Here is a 20,000-nt window from a genome sequence, read left to right on the forward strand (position 1 = left end):
ACACTGAGGGCTGATTACGATGCTGACGATTTCTTCTGACTACAAATCTAATTCCCTTGTGTGTTTGAAGTTTCAACTCGTTGGATTTTAGTCTCTCCATGGACCCCATGCTCCCTTTTCCTGGGCGGTTTTCAAGGCTTCGGGATCGTTTTTCTGGTTCAACGGTTTTACTGATGAATTCACATAGTACTGCACTCTCATCTGCATCTCCTTAACAATATCTGGGAATTTTTTGCTGAGGTCATCTCGTTCTTCTGGGTCTTTAGAAATGTTATATAAGGCGATGTCCACTTTGTCAACCGTGGCCTGGAACGAGAGACGGTAAGACATAAGATCAGGAAATAAAGGCAGCTGCAGAGTCGAGTTCCACTGAACGTCGGACGCCTTTTAGATAGTTAAGCTTAACAGTATCGCATAATTCAATGCTGCGAGTCTGTGAGTGAAAGCGACCTTTTCTAATTAAATAATTTAAATCTAGAATCAATTCAAAACATTTCCTAAAAACCACGATTTGCCTACTTTTTTCTCAATCAAATATGTGTAACATTTCCCGTCTACAGCAACGAAGGCATCGACGTAATGGAGAATGGATCTGAAATGCAAGTTCGATCTGCGAGGTAATATCTCCGATTAGTTTTGATTCGTTCCCATACTCAAAACAAATAAGGCGCACTTTACCATGTCTGGATTTTCAAACACCGCATTCAAAGGTATTTCTTTTTCCACTATTCCACTAATCTCTGGTGGTTTAAACCACGTGACATTTGGCACATTCATCAGCAGCTTCATATCACCGGTCCTGAGTGCGACCCCCGTATAACCACCTAGGATACCAGGCCCTGGAGGAACTGAACCAGGTTGATCAATGTTCAATAATATCTCAGAGCGTGGAGAAGGCTTCCCCATCGAAATCGTGTCCCATACGTCATGGCCGTCCAGTGGGAGAGGAGTATTGTCTTCTGGTGTCACACCTACAAATGAAGGTCATTCTTAATACCTACGCTAACAACAAATTAATAGAGAAAAGATTTCCGTTCACAAGATTTATACTCGTTCACAGGTGTACACTTGGTCACTTCCACTCAGCATCGTCAGTTTATTGCTTACTTGCTTCAATTCTCCTTTATTTGACCCTTTACGGCATAAAATCAGTTTGAAAGTTCTCTGTACTGTTCAATAAACGTTTCCTGCGGAACTTAATTTACGCTGAGGAGAATTTACTTAAAAAGCAAAAGCTTCTTTAGAAGATGATCATTTTCTTTAATGTTTTTTTTTTAATTCAGCTGTGATACTAAAAGGAAAAATTAGATGCTGATCACTCTTGGGGTTTAAGGATAACCAGAAAAGTAGATCTTCCTTGAAAGAAATCAATAAACTCAAGCAAGACTTTGACTGCGCCGCTTAGAAGCTATTTCCTTCGTCTGTAGTATTTCTTACCAGCCAATCCAAGAATTGTTGGGTACCAGTCCGTGACATGCAATAGTTCATTACACGTAACTCCTTTCCTTGCCAGCAGATTTCCGTGGACAAATCCAATTCCTCTTACCCCTCCCTCCCACAGCGTCATTTTTTCTCCTCGAAGGGGCCAATTGTAACCTCCATAATAAGGTAAACCTCCGTTGTCAGTGCTGAATATCAGAAGGGTGTTCTCCCACAATCTAAAACAAGAGAAATTGAATAATTGAGAACGCTTATCAGGGCGTGACAAATATCTCATGAAGGTATTGTGTCGCTTTTTCCCATTTAGAGAGTTCTTTCACGCACCAAGTAATTGAGTTTTTTCATGATCCATTTTCATATTACCAACCCTGCTTCTCTAAAAGCTTCTGTTATGTTTCCCACAGCTTCATCCATGATATCTGCCATAGCAGCGTGAACTCTTCTCATTTTATTCTCTATAAAGTCGTATTTCTCTATGTACTTCTCCGGGGCCTGGATCGGTGCGTGAACATTTTGAAAGGCCATGTACATGAACAACGGTTGCGATGAATTGTGGTCCTGCAAAACCTTTTTCACTTGCTGTGAGAAAAGAAAATATGGCTTACATTTGCAAATCTAACTTCTTACAGTGGTACGCACAATACAGGGAAACGATATGTAAGTTTAGCTGACCGACCCGTAGCTCAACTGGGTTCAACATTAGATATGGTTTGTTAATGGTGAGCGCAGAGCTGGACAGGCGCAGTAAAGCAGGCCATTAAGTTTCTTCCGGCGTCCGTCCTTGCTTTTATTCACGAGCAGCTCTGATAGATCTTATATACCCCTGACTTAGACTGTCTCAAGTCCAGCAAAATTGTGTAATTTTTCATGCTGGGTATAATTTATTTAAAGGAAACCCGTATAGCTAATTTGAACTGAAGGAGCTCTCTCAAGTGCGTTTAAAGTGCGCTAGATTTCCTTTTCTACCTAAGCTATTTAGGTGAACATGTAAACCAATAATATAAAAGAACTCGTTTACCATTGTTAGAGTTTCAAATTTAAAAACTAATGAGGCCGAGCGATTTATTGAAATACATAAGTGATACTAATGAGACACAACAAGGTTAACAACCCAACCATCCTCCTCTTAAATTGACGTCAGCGTTTGTGGCGTTGGTCCCGTTCAAATCCTTTATTAAATCTAACTTGTCGCGAAAGTCAACAATTCCCTGGTGACTATGGTCAGAGGCAAACTTTCAGGGAATCCTGACGCAATACTGGGAGGTGACCGGAAATGGTTTCAGTTAGCGCCCCGTCTGGTTCCAAGTCTCACAAATAAACCTCAATTACGTGTAAGCTAACTACCTTAACAAGAGAGTATCAACTGTCCACATTTTCTTGTACCTTAACAAATTCGAATGTTGCATATTTTCCATTCAGGTCTAAAACAGGTTCGGTTCCATTGCGAAAATCAACGACATTGAAAACTTTGTGATCATAATGATCCTCAGAACCATCCCAGAATCCATAGGCGGAGTCAAAACCTCGTTTGGTTGGAACGTAGGGCCACCTGTAGAAACCTAGATGCCACTTGCCAACCAAATGAGTCGCGTAACCTATAACAGAAGAAAGGAGGAATGGAAAGAAATCTAATTTAAATTTTTATGAACATGAAAATTAAGGGAGGAACTCATCACAACTTATCTGCGATTCTGAAAGCGAATCAATCTTTTCCCAAGATACTCTCTGCCAGTCCAACAATAGAATCCAGTTAAAACCCATAAATTTTCCAATACCTACCAGCCTGTTTCAGTTTCTGTGGTAACAAGTTGAAGTCCAGAGGCAATCCATAGGGATTCTCCGGATGAATTACATCATGTTGCAGACCTAGCAGAAAATAAAGAAAAAATCTTTCGCGATCTTGGGTCCCGATTGCAAAAAAAAACGCGAATTTTATAGAAGCTTCTTCAATTCGCGATAACTTGTGTAACTTATCGTGTATCTATACGAGGTTTTGCACAGCAGCCATGTTGGATGGCAGGAACAATAGATTGTTTTACCCATGGGAAAAAATTTTCTTTCTTATGCAAAGTATCTTCATTGTTCCTGCCATCCATCATGGCTGCTGTGCAAAACCTCTATTATGGTGTTTGGCATGGACAAGATTTACAGCGTTTAACGCCATTTTAAGTGGCGGGAGTAGTTGCGAGTCCATTGGAATGAACACGAGCAACTACAGCCTGTATTTCAACTTGACCAACTTTGTTATCTTTAGTGAAGTTTCCCAACGAGGAATGTACGGTACATGTAAACAAAGTGATGACATGGCCTTGCGCAAGACAACTTAACTTACTTACCTGTGTGTACTGGATACCTTCCGGTCATCAATGCTGCCCGTGTCGGTGTACATATTGGCTGCACGTAATAACTGTCGAGTATAACTCCACTCTTAGCCAGCTTATCGATGTTGGGAGTTTGTATTTTAGGGTTATGATACCCGACATCGTACCAGCCGAAATCATCGGCAAGCAAAAACAAAATGTTCGGTGGCTTGGATCCTGCACCGTGGCCTGTGTGTAACATACAAGGCACGCACAAAACTACCATCAAGAATTTCACACGTGACTGAGCCATGGCTCAACCGATACTTCGTCCTACAACCAGGCTTTTCAAGCTTTTTGATACGGATTACTCACTTCCGTGCAACCTCGTGCAACCTCGCGACTAGCATGAGACACTTCCGTCCGATGTTACCCACTGCAGAGTACAAAGACTACCTTGCGTGACAGCACATTTTGTCACAAACAACCAGTTTCCGAAATAAACTCCAAGCTGCTATTCTGGAAAGATTTCCGTATAACCCCAGACCAATAAAAGAAAAGCCGTAGTCCCAAAGGAAATCTGTTGTTTTGCCTCGCTTCCTTTATCCAAGAACCGAATTCATAATGAAGTATGGGGTTATACGGAAATCTTACCCTATTCTGTATTTCTTGTATTCCAGATACACAAAAACAATCGATCCTTAAGAAGTAAAGATCGTTCTAAACTACTATTTACAATTACAATTTAGTCAAGTAGAAAACTAGGATTAGGTGGTTTGCACGTTACGTCATTGCAGCCATGTTGGTGGATGTAAACAATAGATATCTCATAAGCTCCTTTTGTTCATCCACCAGCATTTGTTCCTTTTACCATTGTTACTTGTGTCTCCAGAGACTATCAAGTAAGTTGAAATTGTAAAGTGGCCACCGTAAAGAATTAAAAAGCTGTTGTTTCGAGCGTTAGCCCTTCGTAAGAGCGAATGACGAAGGGCTAACTCTCAAAACGTCATTTTTCTTAACTCTTTACGGTGGCCAATTTACTATTTCAACTTCATTGATACAACCAAATTACCTTTTTACCCCCACCGTCGCAGCACCACAGTTTCTTTAGAAACTTACCTCCTTTATTCTCTGGAGACTGGATGAAAACCACCTATATTGAATTTTGTGAAGTCATCAAATATTTCTCGAACTTTGTTGTTACCACAGTTGTTTGGTAACAGGAGTTTGTGCTGTATATTTTTAGTCTTAAATTATGCTCATTAATTCAAATCAGCCTAATGCATACCTGCTAACTCTCCCGGTTTTCGCGGGAGTCTCCAAGTTTTCCATCAAATCTCCCAGTCTCTCGGTTAGAGCACCAAACCTCCCGGTAATACCTACCGTGGCTTTTTTTCAATTTTTTTTCAATAACTAAGTTGTTTTCGAGAAGTCAAAAAGGATTTAGTGCTCTTATTTAAGCAGTTCTCGATCGGAAAAAGTAAAACAGAGCAAATCAACCAATCAAGTTGCACAATACAAATTGCGCTGTTTACATTGGTTGAATTGAGAGACGTCGGGAACATTCCGAAGGCCTTCGGATGATTTTCGGAGAGTATTCTGACATCATCGAAAATGACATTCTCACAATGCAAACATTTCTAGAAGTCTCCAGATTTTTGTACTCTGGGGGTTGGCAGGTATGCTACTAATGTGTTTGGTTGATATCAATTGACTTCCTCAACTACAGGCTGAGTTGTACCTCACTCAAATCTATAAATTTAAACTGAAAAACAGATGTGGATGGATCATCTACATACACCTAATGTGTAATAGTTCTTCTCAATAAGAACTAAGAAACACATTTTGTCAGTTGAGAAAACCTATTTTCTGAAATTTTCTGTCTTGTATGGTGCATTCATGTCAACTCTCGTGGTTTATCTAGGAGTCCTTCAAATACAGGAAAAATTCTTATTCTCTTGCACAGTTTGTTACATCTCCTGCATGACCCTTAATCTGTATATTATTCTCCATAGTGAGGGTATTATACATCAAGTAAATTATGCCTTAAATTCAAAAACCAATTAAGTTTAATTTTCAGGAGTATGTTATATTCTTGTCATATTGCATGGATCCATCGCATTATCTTTCAGTTTATAGGGAAAAACTGGGATGGACTGGCCAATTTGAAAATCAAAGGGCAGGAATGTGATTTTCTGACTTGCACGTATTTACAAATGATAAATGAGGCACATATGTCAACTCTTCTGGATTATGTAGGCATCCCTTCCTTAAAAAGTTATAATATTTTCTGTTCAAGATGTTACATTTTTGTGAATTTGTCCATAAACAAAGAAAGTGTCTTCAAGAATGTAGGGACAAAACTGGAAAAGGTGACTCATTTAAAAATCAAGGATGGCTAGGGATAATGATGTGCTCCAATAAAAAGATGCTTCTGCATTTCAGAGTTTTGCATGGTGATCACCCAAGTAGTTGAGTTATTGGTGAACAATAACTCTATTTTTCATCAACTTACATGGCTTCACTTATGTACATTTTTTGAGTAAAAAAACATAGTCAAGTCCTATATTGTTTTATGTCCATACTTAAATTACTATTAAGTGAAACCACATCCACCAGACACCTCTCACCTGCAGATGTGGACAACAAAACTATGATCAAGTATTTTTGTTACATGAAGCCAGTAATGTATCAGGCAGATTGCTTGATAGGCAATTGAAGTTTTATTTTTTCAGGTAATTATGCAATTTTTTTTTTCATCCACATGAGAAGGTTGCATGCATGACATGCAAAAGGTTGCTGATTACTTACTCTAGCTGCACAATTGGAAAATATACAATTATACCACCATGCAATTTACAAAAATTGCTCCAAGTAATCACTAGTGAGCTAGAGAGAGACCTGAGGGCATCTAATGGGCGACACATAAATACTATTGAATCATTCAGTGACAGATGATTGAAGCATGTATGGCGTCCAGTCAAAATTTTCCAACACCTCAACACCCTCATCTTGCATGCACTGCACGGCTTTATCGATAGGTGATGTCATTACAACATCAACACCAGCACATGTGCAATGTGGATTGCATGACGGTTCATAATCCCCACATTCCATGTACTGCTGCATACAGCTAGGACATCTTTGAATACCATTTTTTTTTCTTGCACCACACAAGCCTAAATCCACCACAACCTGAAGGCCTTTGTGGCCGAAAGCCTTCTGAGTTCGGATAGAGCTGACTCGTACGCAACTCGTAGTTGTGCAACCACCCACTACCAAAGTGTTTATTCCCTGTTTAAGCAATTCTTCTTCTAACCATTCTCTGAAACCGCGGGCATCCATCACTGAAGTGCTAGGCTTAATGACATATCGTTGATTTTTGCCAACTACAGAAGTCAAACTGTCATCCAGCTCAAAATCACTACCTGGAAAAGGACAGAGTGTCATCAGCAAGGGAACATTCTTCAAACCGGATCGTAAAAGCTTCGCACAGTTTTCAAAACTTTTCTTAATTGGTTCTACTTCTTCGTCAGGTAAATAAGCTCTCCATGCTCCGTCCACAAAAGCTTTTTGCAAGTCAATGAGCAATAATCCAATTTTTCTTCGCATAGGCGACGGTCGAATCGCCATTTTGATCGATCCACTTCCTCAATTTCACCGTAAACTCCTTCCCAGTCTTCCCTCTGAAATGCTGTCCTGAAAACAAAAACAGTGCCTACCATCTGCCATCATGCGGTCTCATTTAGTAGGATCGACAGTTGCCAAGAATGAAAACAAGTATCATTCAGGACATAAAGATACCTTGTCTCAAGGTGAATTGTGATCTGAATGAGGCAATAGTCCCCCCATATTTCCACCCTCAATAGGACTAACCGTTCTGAAATAAATCAAGAGTTCAAATATAAGAGTATACATTTTTCTCCAAAAAATAGGTAAAAATGATGGAAACATGATTCATCTAAACAAATATCTTCCATAAATGGTTGGCCTACCTTTTTTTTTTGTAAGCATGCATATGTGGATGTTATAAGCCTCTAATGATAATTTCATAATTCCCGTACCAGTCATGATTATTTTAATAAATACATTTCTTTTGGCTGTCAACTTTAAATTGGGAATTTTTATGCAAAAACAATGTTAAAAGGCTGATTGGCAGGAACATAAGAGAAATTGTCCCAGTTGCCATAAGGAGAGATCTACAGAGGGTAATAGGTGGTTTGCAGGTTACATCATTGCTGCCATGTTGGTGGACGTAAACAATAGATATCTCATTAGCTCATTTTGTTTGTCCACCAGCATTTGTTCCTTTCACTATTGTTACCAGTGTCTCTAGAGATTGGTTGCAAACCACCTATTGGTGGTTACGAGAAAGATGTAGGAGTGGTAAATAACACCAAAGAACACAAGGCTGGGTCAAGCTACCACACTCACACACCCTTATGTATGAACGCAATAAACCTTACAAATCTAAAATAGAACAAAGAAAAGGATGAATTTAACTTCCTTTCATAATCATGATGCCAGGCATACCCATTTTCCCAAAGTTTCTAATATCATGCTAGTCCTTGCAGCCCAGGTTTTAGGTGGTACAGGTAGTTCAGAAAGCTCAAAGCCACACTTTCTCTCTTAAGACAGCAAGATCATGAACAACTGATCTTTATTATAGAAGCAAGTTTCAGACATGTAAACATGATAAGTGTCAATTCAAAATGTTTTATTAAAAATAAGCCATACACTGAATCGAAATATGGCATCCAATTTGAATTGCCATTGTTCTGGACTTACTAGCCTCTCACACATGTGATAATCCTTTTGCGTTTCCACATGAAGACGAGGCTAGTAACTCCAGAACAATGGTGAATAGTAGCAAATATTGCTTGCAAAATGTTCATCTCACAAATCTTACAATTTTTCTAATTAGACAATCCAAGTTCTCTACAGAGACAAGAAGCTCCTGGTGATAAATCTGCAAAAACTTACTGCTGTACAATTATGAGAGCTAGAAAGAGGATCAGACAAATTCAGCAGAAAAAAATCTTGTAAACCACATCTTCACGAATTACAAATTCAAACAGTCTGTTTGTTGCTGAGGATGTTGACACTAAAAACAAATAAATTGGCTAAAATTATTAATTAAGGCAAACAAGCATCCTTTCAGCTAAATCATTGTTAAAAAAAACATTAAAGTTGCAATAATACAATATATTATTTTGATAGTGAAATAAGAGATGAAGTTATGAAAACAAAAGTTACATTAGCTCTCAATGTCACAGAACTGGAACAAGAGAATAGATTTAAGCTAAGCAAGGGTGATTGCCGTAATAAATCCCATCAGAAGCAATTAACATTAACTTAAAAGATTATATGCTTCTTAACCAATGAATGGAATGACACATTAAAATCAGTGTCAAAAATGCTGCTCAATATCTCCATTATCAATGGTTTGCCTAATTGAAGCAGATCTAACCAAAAGATGGAATAAACAAATGCATGGGCAAAGAAAACATTCCCCTTTGGAGCAATTTAACCACCATGAGGAATCAATTGTGGAAACAAGTGAAATAGCATACAAAAATGAATTATGAGCTAGTATGAAGATCAAACAAATCTAACAAAACACAAGCCACTAGTTACGCACATAATGTATAACAAGAGATATCACTGAAACATGGGTATGTTATGAAAAATAAGCCTAATGAAATAAAAAATCAAATACATCAACAACCCAACTCACATTTGAACTTGAGTAGAAAATATATTTGAAAATAATAGTTCTCTGAAAGTCAAATAATTTAAATATTGTTAAAGGCAGAGCTTTCCAACTTAACTCTTTAATTTTAGCTCCTACCATTCACAGATGGATATTTTCATAAAATATACAGAAACCACTTCCACAAATAATGAAAGATAATACTTGTATGAATCCATAACAGCAAACATTATGTAATGAGTCTCATAGCAAGATGATTCAGCAATTTTTTTAACTTAATGATGGACAGTATTCTATGAAAAAAATAAAGCATCAAAATCATTCTAAAAAAGGGTGAGATATCCCACACCACAAACCTAAGTAGCCCATGTGATTCTTGTCAACAAAGTACTATTAGGCAACAGAGTCAGTAAAACTACTTCTCCATTTCCTGGACAGGTCTCATACAAGCCAGAGATTCCAATTAAGCCTGTCAGTTAGCTGTCGGTAGCCTGTTGGTAACCTGTCAGTAATCTGTCGGCCGACAGTTGACTGATAGTTGGCCGACAGGTTTTCGGGGAGCTCTTCTTCACAATTACCCTCTTGCAAGTATACGAAACAGAGTTACCTCGCAGTGAAGTGTTCAGAATGAAACTTGTATATTATTGACACTCCGAGTATCCTCTAAGATTAAGTTATAAAATCAAAAATGTCATTCTAAAATGCATTACAGTAGATAGAAACAAGGAGAAATGCCAACTCGTTAAGGTACAGCTAGAGGGTTCCCACTCTCTTGAAACTGTACAATTCAGTAGCTTTACTTAACCTTTTTAAAGACTTCTTTTACATTCAAGGTGAGTAATATGGAGAGGATGGTTTCAAAAAAAGTGTGAAAATTTCACCAACCTTTTAACCCCTTAGGGTGACTAGTATGTACCCCCAGTAATGTCTCCCTACAATATCACCCCTAAATCAAAAATGAGGGTGACGCCAAAACTAAAGCAAATTCTTCCTATCAGTTCCTTAGGAGATGTAAAGAGAACAGCCTTGAAAAATGATGAGCAACTTCCCAAGTCTTTTGTAATGAATAATGTAGAGACCCTTCCTTGTCAATGGTTTAACAGGATCCATAGAACTGCAACCACAACCAGATTGGTCTTCAGTAGGAAGTTGGAAAAATGATTACCCAAAAACGTCTCAATTAATTTTTAGGCAATTCTTGTTCCCCCCTCCACATCCAAATTGGCTGAGAAGTAACAAAATTTTTCACCAGCCATTCACACCAGTGACAAGTGACGATCCCGTTGATCTCAACTCGCCTATCTTCTGTAGTATTTTAAGTGCTGGTCCAACTTTCAAAAATTGCAACAGTGTATCACGATTCAACAACATCAAAGCCCTGCCATCAATCTCCTGCTCTTGAAAGAATCCTGCATACTCAGCACAGTCAGTATTATAAAAGAATTGCACCACATCGGTGGTACTCCAACTAGCTACACTGGAACCTGATTGGCAGCTCCTGCCTGAGCTATTGGCTGGCTTGTTTCTGTCGCTAAAGTAAGCAACTGCAGTGTCTCCAGAAGGGGATGGATTCCAAACAGTTGCACCTTGTGGTACATCACCCCTCCATGAAAAAACTTCACTTCCTTGAGGGTAATTTTCTGTACTACAACAACTTGAAGGAGAAAGTTGCAAATGAGAAAGATCTGAGTTCATTTGTGTAAATCCATTCTCCACTGTGCTTAGTGGTTGAACATTACAAGCGGTTGGTAATTGCTTTTGTATTCCTGATGTTCCTTGATATAAATGAAACGCTGACGTTATTGTGTTTGAACAGCTGTCAGTCCTATCTGATGTTTGTCCAAAAGAAATTCCTGATCGATCATGATTTCCTTTTTGGTGAGCTTGGACTGCTGTATCAGATGTTATCTCTGGACAAACGACTCGAAATTTTTTTGAGTCATCAGGTGATGAACTTTTTCTAAACTGCGGAGCAACTTTCTGTTCGGTACATCCCTTTGTTGGAGACGATTTAGCGGAAGACCCGTTATGTACCACAACATCGCCTTCTTGTAGCTTACCATCCCTCAATCGACAGTCAGACGAACCCATCACATAAGATTTTCTCGGAGTTTCTTGCTCTTTATTCGCATTTCCATTAATTTCGCTTTGGTTAGAAAACACGTCCGTGCGGCGATGTCTCTGTGGTTGGTTCCTTTTAATTCTTTGAGAAACGTAAGCAGGTCTGACAGCTAAGATGCTATCATTAAGTGTGTAACCATCAAATTTTGACAATGCATCACAGGCTTCTTTCCTGCTTGAAAATTTGACAAATGCGTAGATTGGAAAAGAACCTCCAGGATGCGTCTTTGGATCCATAACTTTACAAACAGCAACCTTACCGACAGAAGAGAACGTCTTCTCGAGAAGTTCCTCAGAGATACCCGATGGAAGATTGCTCACATGCACTCCATACAAACCATACATGTCTCTTGGAATCACTGATATATCTTTGTGCTGCAAAGATTTGGACGTTTTGGTCGATGGTTCTTCATACTGTGACAATTCTTCTGAGCTACTCATCCTGAAAGTGCATAGGAAAACAAACTTACAAATTTTCAATGCACCGATGAGAGACGGTCATCCAAACAAACGAGTTTAACCGCATTTAGATGGCATAGCATAAATTCAGTATTCAATTGCCGTTGTTACAACATTTTGATGTTAACTAAGCTCCCGCCACATAATTAGAGAAAGAATTTCAAAGATGACCTACCTGTCCTATTCACGAGAGATTGAACGAAGCTTAACGAATGGGTCGTCTGCAGTTCAAACAGCGTGCAATCAACCACACGTGGAGTATGTTTCCTGGCCTGGTTACCAGATAGTCTGCGTAGCCTAGCTCTTTTAAGGGAGGGGGAGTGGCGGGGGGGGGGAGGTCGTGGGGAGGGTTTAGGGGTTTGGGGCGGAAAAAGAGCCTGCTTTCAGCCTATTCAAATCTTCATAACGCCCAAAATAACAGAAAGCGCACTCCGAAATCCGTCAGAAGGAGGTCATCTCGGGCAGATTTCCGATTACGAAATCCGAGCTCCCCCGATGTTGTCTTCGTGATGAGGGCCCTATTTAGCATTTTAGACCCGCACAACAGGGTAGAAACGAACATGTACATGGTCGAGTGTTACATATAGAAAACAGGAGCAAACAATTACTTAACTCCGATCCTTATTGAGTTAAATTTTTATTTAGTGAATTATCGTTTCGTTTGATAAAGCTCATTTTAGGACAAAAAGAACGAAAGGTAAACCTAGTTCGGTGATTAAAACCACTGCCTGCTACAATATTACTGTATTTTACTGTTGATAAGATTTCAACTTCCCTGCACTCTTACTTACTTTTCTTCGGTTGACGGTATGTTGTTTTAAAAATGAGTTATAGTCAAACCTATTTAATGAAATTTAGAGGGGTGTTTTTATCGTTAATCGCTGATACCACACTGAGTATCTAGAAACACTTGGGGCTTTGTGTGAGAAGGAACCGGTCGAGATGACAATTCCCTTGAATAGAGGTCAGGATTTTAAATGACTTAAAAGTATTTTTAAGACGCTGAAAGATTGAATCGTATTTTTTTTCTTTTCCTCACTATTTTCATCGCTATAGATTGTTTGATTAATTACGGAAATTACCTTGAAACTGGCATAAAACGAATTGCATGCAGAGAAAAGATATGAACCTTGCGAAAGTAGTGCGTGTCGTTCTTCTTGTCGTTCTTCTTGTATAGTCATGTATAGTTTCTATTACAATTTAGTTAGTCATTATAAATTAGTTTTAATATTAAATTTTAGTATCGTAGGCCTTCACAGATGAAGAGCCACACCTTTTTATGTGGATATACTGTGAATAAACCGTTATTATTATTATTATTATTATTATTATTATTATTATTAAAAGATATCTGCTGCTCATTCAAAACTACAGTAAGAGTGCACTGTGACCTCGAAAAACGATCCAGAAAACGGGAAACAGGAATTATACCTCTTCTTGCTTGTTTAAGGTGGATTGAGAGCCATTCCACTTGTCTCGATTTTCCGGGCCAAAAGACGAAGTTGACCTAATTCTTAGCCAAGCAACTAGGTTCTCTCTTCCTGTTAACATACATACCATGAAAATTTGTCCCTCGCCTAGTGCAAAGCTTGGTTTGGGGTAGACGAGAGGCTCTAAGTTCGAGGCGCCGATTTCCTTTTTGATATATCAAACCATGCTCAATAATATATCGCCATAAAAAGCATTGATTGACTTGAAGTAGTCATTCACTTCTTAAATTTATCATCTTGGAAGCAAATATTAAGGAGATAGGCAAAACATGGGTTTGTTTACTTTATTTTTTCTTGTTAAATCTAGATGTCAGTCTTTTTCCAATGGGCGTGAACATTCTGGTCTGACCAGACAACAGGCTTATGTTAAATTTGTCATTACGCATCAGCTACGCTCTATGATATTTCGCCATCTAATGCATTGATGCCGGGCTTTGGACCCGACCATATTTGAGGGGGATAGATCACTGCTTACTTGGCTATCTTCTTGGGAAAGAATACTAAATAACTAACTAGTTGACTTAATCTTTCAGAGCCACTGTTTCCAAAATGTAAGTACCGTATTTGACTGATGTAGGTATACCGACTCGCAGGTGCAATGATTACTCGAAGCGTTTCTTGGGTTCTGAGATACGCAGAAATTGTTTCATTTCCGGGCGTGAGTTTTTTTTTCGGACCGCTGCCGGGAAAAGATGAGAGTGAATAATGTGAACGTGTGCTACCTGGGTCGTAGTCTTACTACCGGCACGAGTAACTTAACAAGGCACAGTAGCCTCTGGGGATGAAACAGTACAGATATAAAGCTGTTGAACTTTGGCTAGTACAAACATTTCAGCGAAAGTCGTGGTTTTCCAGGTTTGACCCCAATAAAACTTCTTTTAAGTAACCAAATATTCAAACACTACACTTATCTCTTTTGCACATCTGCAGTGATGCATGATGGGCTATGCCCTTTGCAGATCTTTCGCTCTTTTTTGTCCTAAAAAAGGCTTCATCCATCCAAGTATCATGAAACATTAAATTATGATACATTGGATCATGATTGGAGTTAGATAATTGTTTGCTCCTGTTTCGTATATGTAACACACAACCTCAGTTCCTGTAGCCACGTGCTTCACAGTCCAATGTTTTATTTTTGCGTTTTATTTCAGTAGACCTAATTTTAATTAATTAGCGTTATTCCGCACACGTGAAACATGTTTCTGAACTAGTTACATTTCGCTTACATTTGGTTCATGGTTCGGTTGTGAAGTATTTCAACGAAATGGAAATAGAGAAACCCCGTAATACGCTTTGTAAACAATCATTATCAGGAGGTGTTGACTATCCTGCCAAGTTATTATATCTCTATTGAGGGAGCAATGCTACGGTGGCCCATAGGGGACACGACACTTTTTTTATCGCGCGATAGAATCAAAATATCGCGCGATAAATGGAAATCATCGCGCGATAAATAAACAATTATCGCGCGATAATTGGAGATTATCGCGCGATAAATGGAAATTATCGCGCGATAAATGGAGAATTATCTCGCGATAAATGGAGATTATCCCGCGATAAATGATAAATTGTCGCGCGATAAATTCAATTTTATCGCGCGATATTTCGCACTCAGCGTGTGCGTGATATTAGTCACGCAGTCAACACAGAAAGGTAAGATGGTGTTGTTAAGGCATTCTTTGAAAGGACTTTTACTTTTTGGAATAATACATTTATCCAGTGCTGTACTACCGCCTTGCGTTTGCAATGGCTTGCCTAATACTTTCCAGAGGAACGATATCATCAATCACTACTTTTCTCTCGATCTGGCTTACTCGGAGATCCTCGCTTTTCTTTTGTGTTTTCATGAAATTGAAATAAGCTTGCGCCAGCTGAAACGAGTGCTTAGGCGTCAGGGTCTTCGTAGAAGAAAGACCATAGTGGCATCAAGGAAATTTTAAATGCCATTGAAACTGAACTCGAAGGAAGTGGGAACAGTATTGGTTATCGCAAATGCGATTACGAATTTACTATAGTCTTGTTGTCCAGAAGGAGACCGTAGGAGTTATAATTAAAGAATTGGATCTTGTTGGGGTACAGTCACGATCATCAAAGCGATTACGAAGGAGAGAATACCGTGGTAAAGGACCTAACTACATTTGGCACATAGATGGTTACGACAAGCTCAAACCATTAGGGTTTTGCATACATGGGGCTATCGACGGTTACAGCCGACGTATTCTTTGGTTAGAAGTTGGTGGTACAAACAACAACCCAAAAATCATTGCTAATTATTTTACAGACTATATTTGTCAAATAGGTAGAGTCCCGAGGATAGTGCGTGCAGATGTAGGAACAGAAAATTTATATGTCGCGGGAATACAACGGTTTTCGAGGTCAGGGTGCAAAGATGCATTTTCAGGTGATAAAAGTTTCATGTACGGAAAGTCAGTTAGCAATCAGAGGATAGAGGCTTGGTGGTCTTTTCTGAAGAAAAGTAATGCAAGCTGGTGGATCGACTTTTTTAAAGACATGAGAGATGAGGGTATCTTTTTCAATCATGACCCAGTTCGCTTAGAATGCTTGAGATTCTGTTTCATGCCTTTGATTCAAGGAGAACTCAACAAAAGTTGCCATACACTGGAATCTGCACAGGATAAGACCTTCGCATAATGTAGAATCCCCCTCTGGCCGACCAGATGTACTGTATTATGTTCCTGCATGGACAAATGCAACGGATTACCGGACAGAAGTTGACCTAGATGATATTGATGTGATTGATGGTGTATGCTGCGACAGAACAAGCCCCACATATTGTTTGGAGGAATGCAGAGAATTGATTGACATAATTATGTAAGAACGACAATTGCAAGTACCTTCAACTGCTCTAGAAGCCCGTAACCTTTTCGTGGATCTAGTTTATCACATCGACAACAGTTAGTTTAGTTTTTGTATGATTTGTTTTTTTGAAGGGGAATAAATTACACTCGAAAACCTAGCCTCATGTGTCCCCAATGCCACTCTCTCTTCGTGTACGAAGTTTTTCTGGCAAAAGAGGACCGACAGTTCTGGTGACAAATGTGTCAAAGTTATTATGTATTCATTTCTGCGCGAAATAGAGGACATTGAAGCCTATGAGCATTGTGTAACTACTCGTGTACTCGTGTACTCGTGTAGTTTCTTTCCAAGCTGTCGACCAAGTGTAAGAGGATAGAGACTTGTGGTGGCTGCTTTGTGGAACAAGTCTCTGTCCTCTTACACTTGGCCCACAGCTTGGAAAGAGGCTAACATCAACCTCCTCCCAAAGGTAGACACTCCTGTTTAACATTGGGATTTTCGGGGAATAAATGTGACTGCACTTATAGCACGCTGTTTTGAAGAACTGTATACCATCATTACAGTAAGAAAGTTTTTGAGGAAAATCTGACGGTCACACAATATGCCTATAGGGAGGGCTGCAGCTGTACAGACGCCTTGATTCAAGTACAGCATAATTACTTAAAGGTACTTGATGATAAGGATTGTAATTATGTTAGGCTTTTCGCGATGGACTTTTCGAAAGCCTTTGATAATGTTAAACACTCGTTAGTTTGGGAAAAGCTAACGGCTCTTCATCTCAATCCTTATCTTGTCAACTGGTACTTAAGTTTTCTAATGGATAGGAAACAAATACTACTATTTAAGGGTTTTGTCTACAAATGGCATTATGTGAACGAAAGAACAACCCAGGGTAGTGTCAGTGGGCCTCATCTTTTAATTTGTTTATCAACGATTTAGCCATCAGTGATAGTGACCTTACCAGCATAGTTAAATATGCTGACGACAGTACCTTACTAGTCAAAGAATGTAAAAATGAAATAGATCTTTCCCAAGAGGTTGTCAATCAGTTTTTCAGTTGGACCCAAGATAATGCCATGGCATGTAATTCCAAAAAATGTAATGAACTAATACTTTGTAAGAAGGTTGCTCGCGATATAGACCCTGGTAACAATATAACGCAAGTTTCTTGTCTAAAAGTGTTAGGGGTTACTTTACAGAGTAATCACAGGTTTAATGAGCATATTAAGGGTAAGCTGCAGGAGACCAATAAGTGTCTTTATGTGATAAGGTGTTTGCGCAAAGCGGGATATCAACAACCAAATGTAGATTACGTTTTTAGATCAATTGTTTTACCCAAACTAACGTATGGTTTACCCATATACGCCTCCTCGATACCTGAATTAACAACGGTCCAAAATTTTCTACAGCGCTGCTTTAAACGCAAATATATTTCTTAAAAAATAAATATATATAGTGTATTGGAAGAGGTTGATCGCTCTCTATTCAAGAAGATCTCCAGTCTGCCTGGTCACCCTCTGTACCATTCTGTCCCTAAAACGAAAGAAAGCTCAGCGCCCCTTCGAGTTCCTGGTAGTCAACTCCCTGGGGTTAATACCCAGCGTTTTAATAATAGTTTTTTTTTAATAGGCTCTTTTTCAAATATAGAGTAGCTATCTAATGTAATGTCTTATATTATGTAATGTTGATAGCCTTGTAATTATTTTTATGTAAATTTTCTTGTTTTAGCATGTATTTTCACTTAAAAACAATAAAAACCTATTATTATTATTATTATTATTATTATTATTATTAATCAGAGTGCGCACACCGCCTGGAAAACGACATGAAGTTATTCACTGATATTGTTAACACTGCACGATGCTTTCAGCTCTCGAATTTGCATTGAGATAAATCATCCTTTTAAAGTCAAATGTCTTTTTAACGTGTACAAATAATACTTATTTTTCAGCTTTTGACTCCTGAGAACGTACAGAACAATCAATAATTGCTTCGCTTTTGACCGGAAGTTGCTTCCTCTTCGTGCATGGCGCGATTTTAAGCCGCACGTCATAATCACGTGATATTGTCGCCCTGAGGGACCGACTATTTAACTTTTGAGGGGGGGTGATTTCTGGTCATCAAGAAATTTTTCTTCTAGCAATCTGCTGTGCAGGATATTTTTTTCCGTTCTAAATGCCCTTTTTCTTCTGTTACATTTGGGCTGCATGCAATTTTTTTCTTCCGACAAGCGCTTGCAGAAAAATTTTTTCAAAATCACCCACCCCCCCTTCCTCAAGAGTTAAATAGTCGGCCCCTGAGGACTTAATGAGTTTTGGTTCTCCCTGAGGGATTATACAGTTTTCACATTCGTCAAGTGATTCAGTGGAAAACTGCATTTCAATCTTTTCCCCATCGGATGGACAAATAGTTGGCGAAGATCTCGAACACACATCTAATGACCTCAACTCCCTTCCGAAAACAAGTTTGGACTGAACGGTAGAATGCTTTCACTTCGGTGTTCAGTGAACTGTAATGAGGTCATTCTGTGCATAGTCCACTCTACTAACGATGCTCTGCTTGACATAACATTTTCGATATTGGCGGTCTGTAAAGTGATACAATTATAATATACTGTAGTTCCATGGTTGACAAAGATTTGGTCGTCCCTGACGGCATGTTGCCATCAAAACAATATAGTTACGTCGGATACAGCAACCCCACTCCCCTCAAAAAAAAATTGGCATTTTTTTTAGGGGAGAGGGTGGCTGAAGACGCGCTAAAGAATATTCCGTTGTATTGAAGAAGGTAGCACCAATTGAAGGAATCGTTTGCTTTTTCACTTACGGACTTTATTCCTGTGTCTCAGCTCATAATGAAAGTTCGTAATCCTTTTTTGCTATTGATTATGGCAATAGCACTTCTCAACAACGAATGTACGGCCTCTGGCATTTTAGACCCGAAAGCACGCACAGTTAAAACAGGGCATCCTAGGACAGATGCTCCAATTACTAGGGAATTCACTCCAGACCAAGGTAATATGTCAGTAATGTGTACGTGCATAATGCAGGTATGCCTTACGTCTTACGTCTGTTATTTATAACTTGTTACTTGAAAATGTTTTGTTGCCTTGTAGCTAGGTGGATTGTAGGTGGATTCTGGATTGTAGCTGAAGTAGTAGACATTGTTATGTGATTCTGTTTGATGAACTAATGCACACTATCCGCAAGAATGGCGGCAACCCTGATAAATTAAAGTCCAAAATGTTTATCAGTTACACAATATCTGCTCTGGAAAGACGGGGAAAGAAAACACTTTCAAAGGGAAGCCGTTAGTACTCGGTGTCAATATTGTGTGGCTAATAGGACCAAAACATCAACCGGAATAATTACCGTATGTGTACTCAAATCATGAATCTTGTTATCCAAATTTTTCTCGCATTACAGCCTTTGTTGGTCTCTAAACTCTTCTCGCTTGCAGTCTTTGAGTCGAGACCTTCAGTCCAAAACAAACGACCCAAAAACAGAAAGATAACAAACAAATCTTAGTTTTCGAGACGAAAACTGACAAAAGTGAAACTTTGTTACTCGTTGTAAAGGTTACTGAGTTTGGAGTTCAAATGGTCACGGCTTGTTAATGTGAGATATTGAAAATACCGTGTGCATTCGATTAGGATTCCGA

The 20,000-nt window shown here is 38.9% G+C and overlaps 4 protein-coding genes across 5 annotated transcripts in view; 1 reads left to right on the plus strand and 3 right to left on the minus strand.

Moving 5' to 3' along the window:
* LOC111322101 (arylsulfatase B) overlaps window positions 1-5,055 on the minus strand; it is a 5,096-nt gene extending 41 nt beyond the window's left edge. The window contains exons 1-8 of one of the 2 annotated variants that reach the window (XM_088757114.1): window positions 3,777-5,055; window positions 3,220-3,306; window positions 2,896-3,035; window positions 2,573-2,648; window positions 1,808-2,021; window positions 1,438-1,658; window positions 679-971; window positions 1-306 (exon numbers count right to left, since the gene is read on the minus strand). The exon at window positions 1-306 is cut by the window's left edge and continues 41 nt beyond it. In XM_088757114.1, coding sequence (XP_088613240.1) covers window positions 88-306; window positions 679-971; window positions 1,438-1,658; window positions 1,808-2,021; window positions 2,573-2,648; window positions 2,896-3,035; window positions 3,220-3,306; window positions 3,777-4,053 — 1,527 coding nt within the window. In that variant the 5' untranslated portion in view covers window positions 4,054-5,055 and the 3' untranslated portion in view covers window positions 1-87. Of the gene's footprint in view, window positions 307-678; window positions 972-1,437; window positions 1,659-1,807; window positions 2,022-2,572; window positions 2,649-2,823; window positions 3,036-3,219; window positions 3,307-3,776 lie in introns of both variants that reach the window. The other variant, XM_022925153.2, reaches the window with a different exon arrangement.
* Window positions 5,056-5,791: 736 nt separating this feature from the next.
* On the minus strand, window positions 5,792-7,410 carry LOC111321550 (uncharacterized). The gene has a single exon (XM_022924468.2). It carries the CDS (start codon window positions 7,371-7,373, stop codon window positions 6,681-6,683), a length of 693 nt encoding a protein of 230 aa, XP_022780203.1. The 5' UTR covers window positions 7,374-7,410; the 3' UTR covers window positions 5,792-6,680.
* A 1,026-nt stretch (window positions 7,411-8,436) lies between these two features.
* LOC111321360 (uncharacterized) lies at window positions 8,437-12,339 on the minus strand. The gene is made up of 2 exons (XM_022924212.2): window positions 12,209-12,339; window positions 8,437-12,016 (listed from the first exon to the last, which is right to left on the minus strand). Exon 2 carries the CDS (start codon window positions 12,013-12,015, stop codon window positions 10,699-10,701), a length of 1,317 nt encoding a protein of 438 aa, XP_022779947.2. The 5' UTR covers window position 12,016; window positions 12,209-12,339; the 3' UTR covers window positions 8,437-10,698.
* Window positions 12,340-18,881: 6,542 nt separating this feature from the next.
* Window positions 18,882-20,000, plus strand: part of LOC111321352 (uncharacterized) — an 18,419-nt gene continuing 17,300 nt past the window's right edge. Inside the window, exon 1 of the mRNA XM_088758630.1 lies at window positions 18,882-19,354. Within this exon, the coding sequence (XP_088614756.1) occupies window positions 19,195-19,354 (160 nt within the window). The 5' untranslated portion in view covers window positions 18,882-19,194. The remainder of the gene's footprint in view (window positions 19,355-20,000) is intronic.

This window comes from Stylophora pistillata, chromosome 4, assembly GCF_964205215.1.
Source record: "Stylophora pistillata chromosome 4, jaStyPist1.2, whole genome shotgun sequence".
In the NCBI taxonomy this organism is placed as follows: domain Eukaryota; kingdom Metazoa; phylum Cnidaria; class Anthozoa; order Scleractinia; family Pocilloporidae; genus Stylophora; species Stylophora pistillata.

Bases quoted from the DNA above. Each gene is read 5' to 3' on its own strand.
- LOC111321550 (XM_022924468.2), bottom strand. From the start codon at position 7,373: ATGGCGATTCGACCGTCGCCTATGCGAAGAAAAATTGGATTATTGCTC.
- LOC111321360 (XM_022924212.2), bottom strand. From the start codon at position 12,015: ATGAGTAGCTCAGAAGAATTGTCACAGTATGAAGAACCATCGACCAAA.